Raw genomic sequence first — 18476 nt, forward strand, 5'->3', positions numbered from 1 at the left:
GGGTCTTCCTGGCCAGTGTCTTTGAGCCAGTCCTCCTCCTTGCTGCCTGGAGGGAAGAAGGGAGGGAGGGAGGCTTGAAGAGAAGGGAGCTGGAGGGGAGAGGGGTGTGAGGGGGGAGAGGGGTCAGCTGGAGGGCTCCCTGGGCCCAGAGGGATAAAGGCAGCAGCCCAGCCCTGCTGCTCCTGGCTGTGGAGGAGGAGAGAGCCATGGAGAAGCTGCTGTCGGGGCTCCTGCTCTTGCTCCTGCTCCTGGGAGGCAGCCAGCCCTGGCCCAGGGAAGAGGAGGAGGAGGCGGCGGAGGCAGCAGCAGGGGCCCCGCTCCGCCTCTGTGGCCGAGCCTTCATCCGCGCCATCATCTTCAGCTGCGGAGGCTCCCGCTGGAAGAGGCTGCCCTCCTCCTCCTCCCCCCCGCAGCCCCTCAGGGAGCCCCCTGGTGAGTACATCCCTAGGCATCTCTCCTCTGGGAGAGCATCAGCAGAACCCACGGGCTGAGTCACACTCTCTCAGCCTCTGAAGAAAGGGTTTGCCATGGTCAGGTTATCCTTTTCACTTGGGGGGGTGTGTATATGTGTGTCTGTGTGTCTGTGTGTGTATTAATGTGTTGCACATGATTTTATTTGTTTTTGAATTTGTTTTTATTTATTTATTTAGAGGTGGGTTGTTTTTTTAATGGGTCCCTCCTGGGAGAAAGGCGGCATACAAATTGAATACTTAATGAACCCTTTTCGCTTTTGTCATAAAACCCACTGGCTGACCTTGGGTGAGAGTCACACTCTCTCAGCCTCTTCAGGGGATGGCCATGGCAAGCCCCCCTCTGAAGAAAGGTTTTGCCGTTGCCAGATTATGCTTTTCACTCAGGTGTATTTTTTGTGGTTTTTTAATTGTTGTAGATCATTTTAATTGTTTTGAATGTCTTTGTGAATGAATATGGAGCAGCTACAATTTCATAATCCTTTAAGTCAGGAATCCGTGAGTGCCTTTGCCTTCCTCTGAGGCTGAGAGAGTGTGACTTGCTAAGGTCACCCAGTGGGCTTCCATAGCCGAGCCGAGATTCGAAGCCTGGTTTCCCAGTGTCCTAGTCCAGCGCTCAAAGTGCTACACCATACTGAATGCTGCCTCACCACACTACAAATCCCAGTATTCTGTACATTGGAGACATGGCAATTAAACTGGCATCGAAGTGTGTTATTTCTATAATGCAGATGCCCCTGCTGTCAGTCGATTAAATGGGGCAAATGTGGGAGAGGAGAAAGGCTGGCAAGTCTCTCTTTGGGTTGCCAGAATGAAAACTGGAGTCCACTCTTGTTCCTTGAATGATTCCTTAGAAGAGGGAATTTCAGCAAGTGCTACACCTGCTGAAACACCCTCTGCTTTGTTGTTGTTTTGTGCCTTTATGTTGTTTCCAACTTAGGACAGCTCTAAGGCAAACCTATCATGGGGTTTTCTTGGCAAGTTTCTTCAGAGGGGATTTGCTGTTGCCTTCTTCTGAGACAGTGCAACTTGCCCAAAGTCACCTAGTGGTTTTATATGGCAACCATTAAAAGGATAAGAGCCCTCTCCAATGTTTAGTCTGGCCACCCTACCTCTCCCTGGGCAGCTTCTCTCCTTGCCACACCAGCAGAATGGACCCAGTTCAGGAATCTGGAATGTGTTTAAAAAGAAGCTTCCAAAGGAATTTCCAGCCCTTGCTAGTCTCCTTGCACCCACAAAAGCTCTTGCACAGTTCATTTAACAAATCTTTGGTTAAAAAGAAAGACTTATTATGGTTGTATTTGTATAGTAACTAGCCTATGTTTATGGTTGGTCAAAAGTCCCATTGTCCTGAAAGATGGAATCTGTGGATTTTGATACAAGTACCACCCTGCCTTCAAAGGAGATTATGCCTAAGTAGGTGAGTCCCAATTACAGTGGGAAAGCAGGTTAATAATAATAATAATAATAATAATAATAATAATAATAATTTTAATAGGCATGGAACAGCCTTCATTACATGCAAGTGCCAACAAAATCTCTTTGTTACATATTTAGGCACAGTCCTTTACATAGTAATAATGAACAGGTTTCTGACTGGTTACTGCAATTAACATTAGCCATTCCTAGTTTAAATTTGATTTCAACTGAATTGCTTTGTTATACATTTGCACATTATCATTTATCTTGCAATTTGTTTGGTTTTTCTTTTTCTTTTGTCTTTTCTTTTGCCTTGGAAAGGTGGTATAGACCCCAGAGACATTTATATATTTATATAAACATATGACAAATGAGATATAAATGCAAATTTGCACCTAATTATTAGGCTTCATTTAAGTTTCACAAAAGGCAAAATCAGATGATTTTGCATCCTAACCATCTGAAATAAAATAATTTTTCTGTTGATTTGCACCCACTAAATAGTATTCTAAATCAGCCCTTCCTCTTAAGTTACACTGAATTTGCAAAACTACAAAAGACATAAAAAGAGAAGAGGCAGGTTTTTCATGAGCCTGCGTACTCTGCCTTGTGTGTGGGCATGTGCTTTTATGTTGTAGTGACCCCATGAATTTCATAGGGTTTTAGGCAGGGCAAAGAATATTCAGGGGTGGTTTGCCATTCCCTTCCTCTGAAATTTAGACTACAGGATCTGATATTTCCTGGAGGTTGTTTTTTGTAAATAATATGTCTTGGAGGGGTTCTGTGGGGTTTGCAAGTATGGCCTTGGGGTTTCCATGAATCCCTCAGGCCACGTTTCATCCATTCCTGTGTTAAATGGAATTGCAAGCAGAAATACTTTAGCTATTTTTAAAAAGGAAATCTCATTATGCCCTGAGTTCTGATTGTATTGGTCTTCACATCCCCTTACTTTCAGATTCAAAGACATAGCCATGTTAGTCTGGAAAATCGGTATGCAAAGGGATCTTGTAGCATCTTTAAGATTTAGGGCTGAAACAGACAACCCTTGAAGCTCCTCTTCTGAAGACAAATTGGAGCCACAGCAATCACATGCCACAGCTCCAATCTGCCTTCAACCTAGTTGAAAAGGGAGCAGCAAAGTACCGCTCCTTTTTCGGTTGGCAAAAAGCTGGTGTTGCCGTCCGCACTGTGGCCAGAGGCCAGCTTCATAACGCTCTGGTGGCGTGCATACACCACACCCCTGGAGTGCCTGGAAACTGGCCCATGTCTGGGCAGCCGGGTGGCTTGAAGCCAGCTTCCAGGCAGCTTCAGAGCATGTGTCATCAAAACACCATGCTCTGAAGCCACCCAGAAACAGGCTTTTTTGCCAGTCTATTTGGGTCCTAACTGAAAGAAAGAAGTTGGCAGCATGAGCTTTCATAGACATGCACCTGAGGGAGTAGGCTCAAGTCTACAAAATCTCATGCTACCAGCTTCTTCCTTTCTGTTAGTCTCAAAGGAGCCATAAGATCTCTTTGCACACTTACTTTCAAATTGATACGGGTCATCCAAATTTTTGTTGCTTCTTGCAATGTGTCCTTGCGTTTCAAAACCCCTCTCAAACTTTACAGCTTTCCTATATCAAGGTCTCAAAGTTATTGGAATGTGAAACACTCTACACTTAGAGCCTTTGTTCAGAAAAGTCTTTTCTGTAAAAGAGCTTATAGGTTAAAAAAAAAAAACACCACCCCAATTATTTAATAATGTAAAAGGTTTTTCAGTGCATACCATATCCTAGAAAGACAGGATTTGTTATCAAATGCCATTTGAGAGGTATTTAATGTTTTTATTACGAAATGACATAAGCATTTATAGCAACACTCAAAGAAATTCCAGGGATCTTAGCTGATATTTTACACTCCATCTTGTTTTAACAGATTTTGTTCAAATCAGCAGCAACAAAGGACCAGAGAACAATAATTTGCTGTCGGTTTTGGATCCTATGTTGGAACAAGTACGAAGTATCAACAAGCCAGCTGAGCAGCAGTTGCCAAAAGACTTGTTTCATTTATATGACGACTATATTGAATCTGTTCCTGCTTCTGATAACTTCATTGAATACATTCGTCAATTAGGGGATGCCGCCCGCAAAAGAGGAGCTGAAATTGGGCTGGCCAATTCAAAAGGCTTGAATAACTTTCCCTGGGTCAAATACCCTCGAAGAAAGCGTGAATCTTCTGCCACAGTGTCTGAAATATGCTGCAGATTTGGATGTACCCAAACTGACCTTAGCAAACTATGCTGAAAATGTACACATTTAGTTTTTCAAGAACAGAGTTTTACTTTTAGTTAATAGTGCTACTTAATATTATACAGCTCTTGTATATATACCACATATACAATACTATGTGTAAGGAAAAAAGAGCTGCTGCTTCTTGATTTTGTACCTTGAGTAACAGATGATGCCCTTGTTTCTTGAACCCATACCACAGATACACACAAAGAATTGTCATTAGACTATGTTTTGTGTTGATCACATTTGCTCGATTTTACTAAAAATATTGAAATTTTCTCCTAAAATTATGCTGCTATTTATACCACAATGCTGTAGGTACATATTGTTTAATTGCCTTTAATTAAAGTCTTATGAACTATCTACATGGATTGTGTCTATATAGAATTCGCAAGTCCGGTGTATAATTAGACAACAGATATAACCTAGGTTACAATTTCTTATACACACCCAGTCAATTGATCTGTCTGGGGACTGGGAAATGAAATTTTATGATTTACATGTTGTGCACACAAATGAAGATATTTGTTCATTTATTTACTATAAGGCAGCAGTTGAAGGCGGTAGGAAAGCAGGTGACCTAACTATATGTGGATTGATTCAATCAAAGAAGCCACAGCTGCCCTGAGTCTGGAAGACTGAGCAGGACCTTTGTTAGCCAGAGATCTTGGAGGCCTCTCATTCATAGGGTTACCATAATTTGAAGTTGACCAGATGACAACTAGCTGGTTTGTTTAGCTACCTTCTCAATTCTCCCTTAAGAAAAACTGCACAAAATGATATCTTAAAAAAAAATATCTGGGACCTCAGAAGGCAGGTCTGGAAACAAATCCACTTTGTCTCATAACCTGAGCTGGATCAGGAACATGGTGTCAAGGGCCTCGCTATCTCCTTGCCAAAGTTTGAATCAGAACTGCCTCTCCAGCCTTTCCCAATGAGAGGAAAGCTCTCAATGGATCCAAAGTCAGCTTGCCTCCCCCAAGCCAGTTATATGGGACTGGAGGAAAGTGCCCCTTAGTGCCAATGGTTCTAATGGTGGGGGTGGGCAGGAAGAAAACTCCAGGGCTGCTTATGTAGCAACCAACACGTACATATAACCCATCCATAGAACAGTAGGGAAATTATTTGATGAGAAATACGAACAGATGCATGGATTGCTCATTGTTCCCAAGATGTGCCTCAGACATAGCAGCTGAAAGACTAATTCCTGCATTTAGGAAATGATCTAGCTGAGATGAGAGCCTCTGGCCACAAGAGTATGTGAGATACTACAGAAGGAGTCTTCTACATCTTCACAAGACATCTGCCTACTAACTCAGACTCTCGTTCCTCAGTTAAGCAACTGCATAAATACACAAACATGATGTGAAATCAAAGCATCTGAGAAAAGGGGGAATGTCCTGTTCTAATGTGCGCTCTCACATTTTTAGACTGCACTATTCAGAAAACCTAAATATGATCTATTCTGGTCCATTAAGAAGGCCAACATTTTAATACAGTGGTACCCCGGGATACGAATTACCCGGGGTACGAATTTTTCGGGATACGAATAAATCCCATAGGGATTTATTGTTTCGGGTTACGAAGGTTTTTTCGGGTTACGAAAAAACCCCGGCGCTGTTTTAAATGGAGCCGCGGCGGAGCCGCGGCTTTTTTTCCATTAGCGCCTATGGGAATTCGGCTTACGAAGGTTTTTCGGGTTACGAAATTAACCGCGGAACGAATTAATTTCGTAACCCGGGGGACCACTGTAATAATAAAAAGAAAGGGGTCAAGGAACCAAAGGTACAAAGCAGACACACACGCACATGCTGCTGCACACTATATACTGGTCAAAGCTGAAGTTAGCAAAGGCTGCCAACAACAGGTTTGCCTAAAACTCATTGTTGCTGAGCTCTAAGAACATGCAGTAAGTGACCAGAGTGACTAAGGCTGCATCTACACTGTAGAATTAATGCAGTTTGACACCACTTTAATTGTCATGCCTCAATGCTATAGAATCCTGGGCTTTGTAGTTTTGCAAGACATTTAGCCTTCTCTGGAGCCCTGGTGAGTGTGACATAGTGGCCAGTACTGCAGCCCCAAGGTTGTGAGTTTGATCCCAGGCAGGCCTCCAGGGTCCACTCATCCTTCCATCCTTCCGTAGGTCAGTAAAATGAATACCCAGCTTGTTGGGGGCAATTGATTTACACATTGTAAACCATTTAGGGAGTGCTAGTTCACTGATAAGCTGTATAGAAATGTACTTGTTATTGCTATTCTCTATCAAGCTCTGGTGCCACAACAAACTACAAATCCCAGAATTCCATAGCATGGAGCCACAACAATTGGTGTTAATCTGCCTTAATTTTGCAGTGTGGCAATACCCTATGTATGCATAGCCAAGATGGATCTGAAACAGCTGCTGCTCTTGCTCTTAGTTGGATTGCTAGAAGGGAAGAGCATCCACCAACATGCCTGAGCTCCCCTTTGACAACATCCACATTGGTCAACATCAGTTAGAACTGTTTAATAATAAAATATGATTAATATTTTTTCATACAATTTTTCATTAAAAAGTAATAAAATAAAGATGTAGATCATCAGAAACCGATCCAGTAAAACCAATGGCTAAAGGCACTACAACAGTGATAAAACATTTTAATAACTACAGCTAAAATAATAAAATAGAATTCTATAAAATAACACTACAACTGTGATAATTTATTATTTTAACTGTAATTATTAAAATATTTTATCACTGTTGTAGTGTTAGTTGATAACGTAATTTATTCACAAAAACAATAAAATACTTTATCAGAACAATTAATTGAAAAGTAAATGTAGGTGACAACACTTAACAGTTGAAGAAATCATTCAGGAGCTTCTCAGCAAACAGGCAACCCTTTTGTTGAGGGCAGAAACACTCAACACTGGATAATCTCAGTGTGGTAGGGATGTAGTACCAGGTGAGGCAAATGAGGGCATCAGTACCCAATTTCTGGCATTTCAGTTGGGCATTCTGAAATATAATTTAGGCAGCCAAAGAAAAGGGTATGGTAGAAGCTGGGGCGGAGGGAACCAAGACTAACACACAAAATCATAGAGTTGAAGAGACCACAAGGGCCATCCAGTCCAACCTCCTGCCAAGCAAGAAGATACAATCAAAGCAGCCCAAACAGATGGCCATCCAGCTTCTGCTTAAAGACCTCCAAGGAAAGAGACTCCACTACACTCTGAGGGAGTTTGTTTCACTGTCAAACAGCCCTTACTGTCAGGAAGTTCTTCCTAATGTTGAGGTGGAATCTCTTTTCCTGGAGCTTGCATCCATTGCTCTGGATCCTGTTCTCTGGAGCAGCAGAACACAAGCTTGCTCCCTCCTCAATATGACAACCCTTCAAATATTTAAACAGGGCTATAGTATCACCTCTTAACCTTCTCTTCTCCAGGGTGAACATTCCAAGCTCCCTGAGTCTTTCCTCATAGGGCATGGTTTCAAGACCCTTCACCATTTTAGTCGCTCTCCCTTGGACATGCTTGTTTCTCCACATCCGTTTTTAATTGTGGTAACACAGTTTTAATAACCGTCTGTTTTAATATTGTAACAATTTAATTCCTTTTTAATGTACCTTTTTCCATGTTTTTAATTGTACTGTTTTTTAATATTGTGAAGCCGCTCTGAGTCCCAGTTCTGGGGAAAGAGTGGGATTCAAATAAATAAATAAATAAATAAATATAATAATAATAATAATAATAATAATAATATCTGAAATCCCAAAAGTGATAGGGAGAGTTATGTTTATAGGAAAAGATCATCCATACCAGGATACTTTTGAAGTATGTGTCCTGCTTTATAGAGAACAGTCTTCTATTTTGAATGAGGCCGACTGCATTTAGCACACCAATAGCAGTTGGATATTTGTCTGACTGTTGTGGCTACACACTATGAAATCCTGGGGTTTGTAGTTTGGTGATGGACTTAAAATTCCTTGCCAGAGAGTTCTAGTTCAGAATGTATGTGAAATCCCAACGTTCTCCTCGGCTGCATCTACAATGCAGTTAGAGACTGCTTTAACTACCATGGTTCAATGCTATGGAATTTTGGGATTTGTAGTTTTGTGAGCTGTTTAGTCTTTTCAGTCAGAGAGCGCTGGTGCCGCAACAAATCCCAGGATTTCATAGGATGGAGCCATGGCAGTTCAAGCAGTGTCAAATCTAGTTGGTTTGGTAGAACTGAGGCCTCTGCAAATTCCTCTCTTCCTGAACACCTTTTTTTCCCAAGAGAGAGCAAGTGAGAAGGACAACAGTCTGAGAGCCCTATGATTCCTAAAGTGACATAAAGTTCCACCTAAAGGGAGAGCAATGCTGTTCTCTCTGAACTGAACTAAAGAGCAGTACCACAGATGTATTTTTAAACACAAAAACTGAGGAGACAAAAGAGAAAGAGACAGATTTATTCCATAATTGTGATTTTTATTAATTTTGCATGGGTTGTTATGTCTATTTGCCAGGTTCAGTTTGGCAATTTTTAAAAGTTGTAAGTTTCATTTACTTCTTATGAGTCTCTCAAACATCTTAACAGGTGGACGCTGCCGGATGCCCAGAGGAAGGCGAAAAACCTCCAGGTCTCTGGCCAATCTGCCCTGGAGGAAAATTCCTTCCCAGCCCCAAAAGTGGCGGCCAGTGGTAATGAAAATGGTGAGGCTCCCTCCTTCCATCTTTCCATGTAGAAGACATGCTGGCATCCTCCAGGCTCCATCTCCGTCATCCAGAGAAAGTGATCCTATCTGGACAGCATGATGTTTCTTCTGAATTGTACTTTAAATTTAGTGAATAGTGCTTCTATCTAATGATATTTTAGCAAGCAGGGTTTTCAAAAAATGGATCAGCAAATTCTTACTGGAATACCATTTTCCAGGGAGTAATATTCGACATCTTGCTACACCCCATTTCCAAATGGTAAGAGTTTTCTTATCTGGATCTCTAAAGACCTTGTAACATTTCTTCTTTTGAAAGTGGGCTTCATATTTCAAAAAATGCCCATGGATATCTTTTATTAATTTTACTTCAGAGGCTTGTTGCTCTCTGCCGAGTTCAGCTTGGGAGGTTTTTACAACAGTAAGGATCATGGAGGTCTTACATAAATTCAGCCTTTAAAAAGAACAAGACAAAATCATAAAATGCAAAGCTATAATACTGAACACTAAAGTAAGGATCCTCCATACCATTGTATTTCCCATCAACCTCTATGGATGTGAGAGATGGACAGTGAAGAAAGCTGATCAAAAGAATATCACCACATTTGAGATGTTGTTCTGGAGAAGAGTGCTGAGGATACCATGGATGGTCAGGAAGACATGGATACAGGAACATACCAAGTCTGAACTTTCCCTAGATACCAGGATGGGAAAACTAAGTCTGTCATATTTTGGTCACATTATGAAAGGCACGACTCACTTGAGAAGACAATAATGCTTGGAATGGTAGAGGACAGGAGAAAAAGAGGTGGACCACATACCAGATGGATAGACTCAGTTAAGGAGGCAACAACTCAAAGCCTGAAAAATTATGTAGAGTATGGTGGATGGAGGGGCTTGGAGTTGTTTCATCTATGGGGCTACCCTAAGTCAGTGTTGACGTGAAGGCAGTAAACAACAGTAACAAAATACATTAGTTTTTCAAACATCCTAACAGGTGGACGCTGCCGGATGCCCAGAGGAAGGCGAAAAACCTCCAGGATTTCAGGCCAATCTGCCCTGGAGGAAAATTCCTTCCCGATCCAAAAAGTGGCAGTCATTGCTACCCTGGGCATGTCAGCAAGGTCCACAGACCACCACCTGACAACTCTTGCTCAGGGCAAACTTATTCCTTCTTACCTTAAGGCTCACAGAATAGGCCTTTTTCTGCATCCACAGGATTCATTTCTGGACATCACTTACCTTGTGACAGTTTCCTTGAAGTTAAATTCTGTTGAGATGTTCTCCATCATTCTTAAACATTCTGCATTCACAAGTTCCATTCTTGTACATTACTTATCTTCTGATCGTTTCTTTGTAGTTAACATCTGCTGAGATGTTTGTATGAATTAATGGCCTTTCTTTCCTTATTTATCTGCAGGAACCTGATACACAGCAATGAAAACAATTTATTAGACACTGTTTATAGTGTATGAAAAGAAAAGGGTGAAATTGGAAATGGCTTGCAGAAATTCTAAAACCAAAACTGCTGCTCCACCTCATATTTAGTGATGGGAAGCAATGCTCAGATATTCCCAACTGATTTGAATACTGGAGCTTCAGTCCTTCTGTTGTCATCAAAGTCTGCAAGATGGAGGAGAAGAAGCATCAGTGCCCTGTGGAAGTTATTTACAGCTCTAGTGGCAGATATATGTGTCAGCATTCAAACAGTGCATCATTGGAATGTTGATGCAACTGTCATCCTCAACTGTTACTGAGGAGAGTGAGACAGTGTGCGCCTCAGAGTGGGTTGTTACTGGTTTGGATGGTGGATGGTGTTGATGTATATAGTTTTGTACACAGTGGAACTTCTTCTATGAATAAAAGCCTCATCTGAGAGAAGATTACAGTGTCTCTTTGCTCACTGAGAAAGCGACAGGTGTTTCTCCAGCTCACAAGCTACTGACTACAGTCACAAAGGTGGAAAATCTGGTGCCATACGTTGATGTGTTGCCTCACGCACTGTGTGACAACATCAAAAGTGTTTTAACAGAATACTCACCCGAAAGGGAGGGCTGGAGGCGTCCGTTTTACGAATCGAATCCAAGGCAAGTCACATGATGTGGATTCAAGCAAAGCGGAGTGATTGCACATTGTATTACCACACCAGAACATACCATGTGGATTCAACTTGATTCGAATTAGGGCCCTTGCGCATGCTCAGTGGGGGTCTGAATGCATCCTGAACCTTTGCACTTCCGAGGTGAAGAAGGGAGCCTGGTTCCACTTTCACATGAATGACTCCCTTCTATTTTCCCATCCCTGGCAGCCAAATGCAAATGGGTCCTCCAGCCCCCATCCATTTCAGCCACATCTACATCTATCCTCCTGTCATCCCCTCACCTATTTCAGCTGTATCTACATCTATTTTCCTGTTGTTCTCCTCATCCATTTCAGCCACATCTATCCTCCGTGTCACAGCCCCCATCCATTTATTATCATTATTGTTGTTGTTGTTGTTGTTATATTATTATTATTATTCACTACAAAATAATCAGTGTAGAAGCTGCAGGTTTACTTGGAAGTAAATCCTTTGGATCTGAAGGAGACCCATTTTGGAGGATTGCAGAAATGATCCGGATTCCCTTATTCTCCATTCTCCCTAAAGTACCACCTCCCTGAATCCAATCCACTCTCCTTCCCTTTGTAACAGTTGCCTTCTCTTAGGTGGCGTCTGCACTGGAAAATAATCCGGTTTGACTCCACTTTAACTGTCCCTGGCTCAGTGCTATGGAATTCTGGGAACTGTAGTGTTGTGAGACATTGAGCCTTGTCTGCCAGAGAGCTCCGGTGTCTCAGCAAACTAATAACTTATTATTATTTTTTTATTGTTGTTGTTATTTTAAAAATTAATTATTATTAATATCATTATTATTTTTAAAATAATAAATTATTGTTATTATTATTTTTAAAATAATAAATTATTAATATTATTATTATGGGAGTTGGAGTTGTGGGGTCCTTGGCTCAAGACTATGGAATTCTGGGAATTGGAACCTCCACCCCAGCCTCCAATGGCCCCCTCCTTTGCTCCCATCTCTCCCTCCTGCCTGCTGTTTCATTATTTTCACAGCTGTCATCTATATGTAAATCTACCCTTGGTTTCATTGACAAATCATGGATGGCTGTTGCATGGGATCAATCCAACAAAAGAGGCTTCCTTTCGTCTACTTTGTCTCATTGGATGCAGCAGACTTCTTGAAAGTTACTTCTTATTGGGCGATTGCATAGAGAAGGGATGAGAGGAAGAGATTCTGCCTAGGCTATCATACCTGGCCCTGGGGCTCAGAGACTTGACCAGAAGTGGGCTACAGATGTGTTCCTTGCTCCAGATAGAAACTTAGGAGGCCTGGATTGGGGATGATGTGCTTGCTTTTCCTGGCAGGCTATTTCCTTCATGTCTTCCTTCCTCGGCTACAATTTTGCTTAGGAACATCTTCATCCTTTGTATTCTTGTGAAGATCTGACTGGATGCTGGAAAGCAAAGAAAGGAAAGAAAGGAAAGATGATGGAGTTTACTTCAACCTTACAGGCAAAAATGACTACAAGAGAAAGAGAAGGAGAGAAAGTCAAGGAGAAGGAGGTGTAAGAATACCTGAAATGGTTTTTAAAAGGCTTGGTTAATACTCAGAGGAAACTCAGGTGCCATTCACACACTTGTTTTTTTCTCTCTAGTAGATCCGCATTGCCGCAGCAATGCATATCGGGTTTCGTTGTTCCCTTTTTGTCTTGGTTTCACAAGTCTCTTTCATTCAATTTAACCCTGTATTATTCACATATGATATTCTTTCAGGTTAAAATGCAGTTACAATTTCAAATGTGCCACCCCTGCTTACGAAACCTGTCCCTTCCTTTTTGGGAAGGAACAATACAGAATGATCCAAATCGATTTGAAAGCAGATTCATACTGCCAGTGCTGCGTATCTTTCAGGAAAAGTCAAGGGGAAACCAGTATCAAATATCCTGGGTTAAGTGGGGTTTTTTTGTTGCCAGCCAGCCCCACTCCTAAAAGTGCATAGATTGCATTCAGGACGTCTGTGCACAACAAGGATTCAACAAGGATTCACCCTGGATTATTTTTGTAGTGTGAATGAGCTCTTAGATTTGAGAGAAGTACAGGGCTCCTGTGTCATACGCAGGTGCACTTTATGCTGCTTTCAGCATACGATGAAAGCTGCACCGGAAAAAGCCCTCACTACAGAGACGTAGCCAGGATTTTAGGAAGGGGGGGAGTCCAGACTCAGTGCCACCATTATAATGGTGCTTGTGTCCGGCGGCGCAGCAGCACACACCATTCATTTTTCTAATGGAAGGGGGGGGGTCCGGACCCCAAGATCCCCCCCCTTGGCTACGTCCCTGCTTGCTAGCCCCAGAAGAAGTAATGGGGTTCCAGCATACACTGGATTTCCCTTACGTGGTGGGGTCCGGAACGGATCCCCTGCGTAAGGGAAGGGCCTACTGTACTTAGCCCCCTCTTCTTTCTTCAGTGGCAATCTAGGTTCATCACAGATGTGGTCCATGTTCCAGAAAGGCACATAGAAGGCTATGGTTGAACATTGACTGGAGTACCTTCACATTTCCCATCATTTTGAAGATCAAATGGCTACAAAAATTTCCTGCAAAGGAAAGAAATGAAGTTCACCTCCCGCCTGCAGTCTAAACAAAGAGGATTGGTAGGGGAGTGAAGCAGAAAGAAAGACAGGTCAGAATACCTCAAAGATTTCATTCAGTTGAGGTGGAGCTGCTCAGGTCTTCTGCTGGTTGTCTTGTTGATGTCTCCTCACTGCTAAAAACACAATGCAAGCTGTTACTCATATTCCTCCAGGTGTAGGTCCAAAGGTTTTTGGCCTTCATCTGAAATCTGTCAGCAGCTTTTAAATGCTGAGTTTTTGGGAAGCTCATTCCTGCACAACTCTTACCTGGAGACAATCCCTTTGATGGGCTTCTGGACTGATTTAACTCACATCCTTCTCCTTCTTCTCAATAATACATTTGTTAGAAAAAACTTTGTGTGCAATACTTACAATCCATGAAGAGAGAATGCTTGGTTTGGAAATGGCTTCATTCAGATTCTCCCAGCTTGCTCCGATATTGGACTGACAAGCCTGCTGACATCACCCACCTTTGGCAAACATGGTGGAGCATCGTTCACACTGGTCAAGATGGCAAAAAAATTGGAGCAAGGCATTTCAGACAGTAGAACTGAGTAATACTTATCCGGAGGAAGACTCCTTTGAATGCCAAAAGCCTCTGAGTGGCAGCAAAAATATTCTTCCCCCACTGTTACAGCAGAGCATCTCAGCATGCATACCTGATCGTACTTATGCTACTTGGCTCTGCCAAATGGGAAACAATAAATCCAGGACTCTAGTACCAGAGACTGAATATCCCAGAACAAGACAATTCAGATCTTATTTTAGATTTCAAATATGCTTGTTGTAACCTTCAGAGTGGAGACAGGGCAGTTCACATTTGCAGTGTTGGAATGTACAGTGCCCTGTTTTAAAGCTAGACACAAGTGCCAAAAACATGGATATCAGGACTAAGGCTCCAATCATTTTTTCCCTTGGAATGTCCTACATTCTCTTCATCGGAAAAAGTGAAACTTGGAAGGAAAGGATGTAGCAGGGAAGCTGTCTATCCAGACTTGGCAGGCTGGCTTGCTTGCCTCTCGATGATACAGATTCACCATTAATACTGTTGAGGACTAACATTGGGAACCAAGAAGCCATGGTTCCATTTCAGTCCTCCCAGTTGACCAGCGACCAGAGTTCCAGTTTCAAACAGTCATTGGAAAAGAAGCTTCCAGCCATTGGCTTTCCTGTCTCTTTAAATTTATGAGCAGCTTCACTATGATCTGCCTTTTCTTCTCAGCTTTTTTTCAACCAACATGTCTTGGGCAGTTACTGCCATCTTCTCCAGCTGCCCTTTTTCTTTCCTGTTACCTATTCTGATTTTATTCCTTCCCCACTTCATTCTGATTAGCTGATTGTTTTTATTTCTGGCACTTCTCTTTTGTGGCAGAAAATTCCACAAAAAAGAACTTTTTTCTTTCCTAGAAGGAAATCTGGAAAAAAACGATCCAGTGCAAAGACATGAAATATTCAACCATTGTCTGCCTCATTCATGGTCCTTCCTGCTCAACTGCTAACTGCCTCTGCTGCTGAAACCTTAACTGCCATGGAACAAGAGGCACATCATAATGGAAATCATGGTGCATCATCCATGCTTTGTGTAGGCCATATTGGGGTTGGCTATGAGCATCCTTCAAGCGTCCCTTGGGATGGTGGGATATGTTGGCATATCTTTGAAAGAGATAGACGGTGCAGTCATGTTAGCCACATGAACAGGGAGCCATCTTCAGACAACGCTAGCTCTTCGGCTTATTAGCGGAGATGAGCACCAGCCTCTATGGTTGGATATGACTAGACATTCATGTCAAGGGAAAACCTTTACCTTTACTTTATTAAGTACCAACCTCAGCTTGTCACAACTTGCATTGAAACCCACAGAGAGAAGGATGAGGAGAGAGAACATATTTTCCTGTTTGGAAATTAAGAAAGAAATCTCAACGAATAGGGTTGCTCCCATATCAAGGTGAGAGGAAGGCATTATTCCTTCTCAAAAAATTAGGGATGAGGAGCATTTAATGTTGCTTTCTTGCTTAGAAGGTGCGTTAATGCTTCTTTGTGATCACTTTAATGGCAGTTTTTGTGTGACGTCATGTGAAATTGTTTCGTGTAATTATGCAATTTTTCCGGAAAATTCATGGGATAAACTCCAAATCTCCTTCGTGTGAGAAACTCCATATTCACTAATCTTGAATTTTGAAAATAACATATTTGAAGGAATTTCAAGTGGACGGGTTCTCCATAAGTCTGAGGAGTCTGTGGAGAAGTCACATCACATTGGACTTCATTAACGGTTCAAAGCCTTACAGCCCAATGACTTGCATGATACACAGTGACTTCCTAGCCACTCTTGATTCTGTTTACACAAATATTTTGCATGTTGAAAATATTGTACTGTAAGATGAATTTTGGAATCTTCACAATCAGTTTTCAAAATTAATTAATTATTTTTCTCCTTAGCTATGATATCTATGATATAGTTTCTTCTCAGTGCTCTCCTGTTACCGCTCATTCCATTTTTGCCACTGCTCCCCAGTGAAAATTGTCTTGCTGTACCCTTGCAGTGGGAAGTCATTCTCAGAACAACTGAAGATCAAAGGCATTGCTCCACACAGAAACAAATCTCAGGTCCTAAAAACTAGAAAAACCAGAAAAGCAGAGTGGGTGAACAAAGAGGAGAGTAGGAACTGCACATGTGGGTAGCACAGATCAAAAGACCGTTGGGCCCCAAACACTGTATAAAGCTAGGCAAACTTTGGCATAATGTCCTAAACTTTGTAAAAGCTATTTTTGCTTTAACTGTTTAAATTCTAATGTTTTAACATTTTAACACCATATTGGATGATTTATTTGTTTTCATTGCAAAATCCATGATTTTATTTCCCCATATATATATTTGGAAAGTGCCCCAAGGGCATTACTGAAGTAGATAAAATATCACTGATACTTACCAGAGGCTGCCAAGGACAGAAGCTGTGCGGAATGCGCTTTGCTGCTTACTATTAATTGCTGCTAACATCAGGACATACACTGAGGGTGCAGAGAGATTACACATAAGGGCTAAAGATGAGGTTGAAGCAGCTCTTACTGCTAATGTCAGCAGCATTGCTAGGACACTCCAGCATCCAGAATGCTTCAGGATCTAGAAAAGTGGTGCGTCAGGTAACTAGACGCTATAAGCTGTGTGATTATCACCTCAGAGCTATAATATTTGAGGTTTGTGCAACACCCCAAAGGATGTCTCTACAAGTGGAAAGAGACCCCCCATTTCCTGGGACTGTCAATGCTGGTAAGTGATCCATGATCCCATCTTCAACATCTTTCATTCCAAACAGCGAGTGTGTGGAAAGTACAGCCCCTGGGCGAAATGGGAGCCCAAAGGCCACTTTTATGGTGGCAAAAACTTACCCATTTTTGAACACACACACACTGCTCTTTACACACTCTAGATGGTATAAGAGGCATTTGGAGGGCCCTGAGATGTTTTATAGATTGAGAGGGCATCTTCTTCAATGGATTTTCAATTCCTGGTTTTGAAAAAAAAAAAAGTAATCTCTAGGGCCCTTATCACACGTGGGGAGCTTGCAGCTCAGATCTGCAGTCACTCCTGTTCTAGGAACGCGAAAAGTGATGTTTTTCACACCAGATCCAGAGTCACTCCTGTCTAGCAATGCAAATTCATGTTAAAACATGTTTTACCACACCTGGTTGCCTTTCTGTTGCCCTTCCGAATCGAGGGAGAAGCAGAGTCAGTACAATTTCAAGCAAGTCACGTGATGCGGATTCAAGCAAAGCAGAGTGAGTGCACATTGTATTACCACACCAGGACATACCATGTGGATTCAACTTGATTCAAATTGGGACCCTTGCGCATGCTCAGTGGGGGTCTGAATGCATCCTGAACCTTTGCACTTCCAGGGTGAAGAAGGGAGCCTGGTTCCACTTTCACATGAATGACAGCCTCACGTGAATGACTCCCTTCTATTTTCCCATCCCTGGCAGCCAAATGCAAATGGGTCCTCCAGCCCCCATCCATTTCAGCCACATCTATATCTATCCTCATGTCATTCTCCTCATCTATTTCAGCTATATCTACATCTATTTTCCTGTTATTCTCCTCATCCATTTCAGCCACATCTATATCTATCCTCCGTGTCACAGCCCCCATCCATTTATTATTATTAAGGAATTATTATTATTATTATTATTATTATTATTATTATTATTATTCACTGTAAAATAAGTGTAGAAGCTGCAGGTTTACTTGGAAGTAAATCCTTTGGATCTGAAGGAGACCCATTTTGGAGGATTGCAGAAATGATCCGGTTTCCCTTATTCTCCATTCTCCATAAAGTACCACCTCCGTGAATCCAATCCACTCTCCTTCCCTTTGTAACAGTTGCCTTCTCTCAGGTTAAACTCCACTTTCACTGTCCTGGCTCAGTGCTATGGAATTCTGGGAACTGTAGTGTCATGAGACATTGAGCCTTCTCTGCCAGAGAGCTCTGGTGCCTCAGCAAACTAATAAAAATAAATTATTATTATTATTATTATTATTATTATTATTTAAACTTTTTAAAATTTTAATTATTATAATTATTCTCCATGCTCCCTAAAATACCACCTCCCTGAATCCATTCTACTCTCCTTTCCTTTGTAACAGTAGCCTCCAGTTTAACTCCACTTTCACTGTCCTGGCTCAGCTCTATGGAATTCTGGGAGTTGGAGTTTGTTGTGGGGTCCTTGGCTCGAGGCTATGGAATTTGGGAGCTAGAATTTGTTGCTCTCCCCAGCCTCCCATCTCTTCCCCCCAGCCTCCTGTTCATTCCCTCCATCCCTGTCATCTACCCTTCCGAGCAACGGAAGCAACTGGGGCAAAATTGCAGTGCAGCATCATCATGGGAAATTTGCCTCTTTGGAGGTTTGGGGGGTGTACCAGGAGGGAAGCAAAGTTGCATTCCACAACAGA

The 18476-nt window shown here is 42.0% G+C and overlaps 1 protein-coding gene and 1 long non-coding RNA gene across 2 annotated transcripts; one reads left to right on the plus strand and one right to left on the minus strand.

Moving 5' to 3' along the window:
* Positions 1-206: 206 nt before the first annotated feature.
* LOC149323608 (prorelaxin H2-like) lies at positions 207-4473 on the plus strand. Its single transcript, XM_089479572.1, has 2 exons — positions 207-432; positions 3806-4473. Exons 1-2 carry the CDS (start codon positions 207-209, stop codon positions 4171-4173), a joined length of 594 nt encoding a protein of 197 aa, XP_089335698.1. The 3' UTR covers positions 4174-4473.
* Positions 4474-8636: 4163 nt separating this feature from the next.
* LOC149323609 (uncharacterized) lies at positions 8637-17605 on the minus strand. The gene is made up of 4 exons (XR_016277295.1): positions 13589-17605; positions 12149-12350; positions 10080-10261; positions 8637-9291 (listed from the first exon to the last, which is right to left on the minus strand). It is a non-coding gene; the product is annotated as an uncharacterized LOC149323609 (long non-coding RNA).
* Between the last annotated feature and the right edge of the window lie 871 nt (positions 17606-18476).

This window comes from Sceloporus occidentalis, unplaced genomic scaffold (assembly GCF_023333645.1).
Source record: "Sceloporus occidentalis isolate IW3139 unplaced genomic scaffold, rSceOcc1.0.p SCAF_1, whole genome shotgun sequence".
NCBI classification, from domain to species: Eukaryota; Metazoa; Chordata; class Lepidosauria; order Squamata; family Phrynosomatidae; genus Sceloporus; species Sceloporus occidentalis.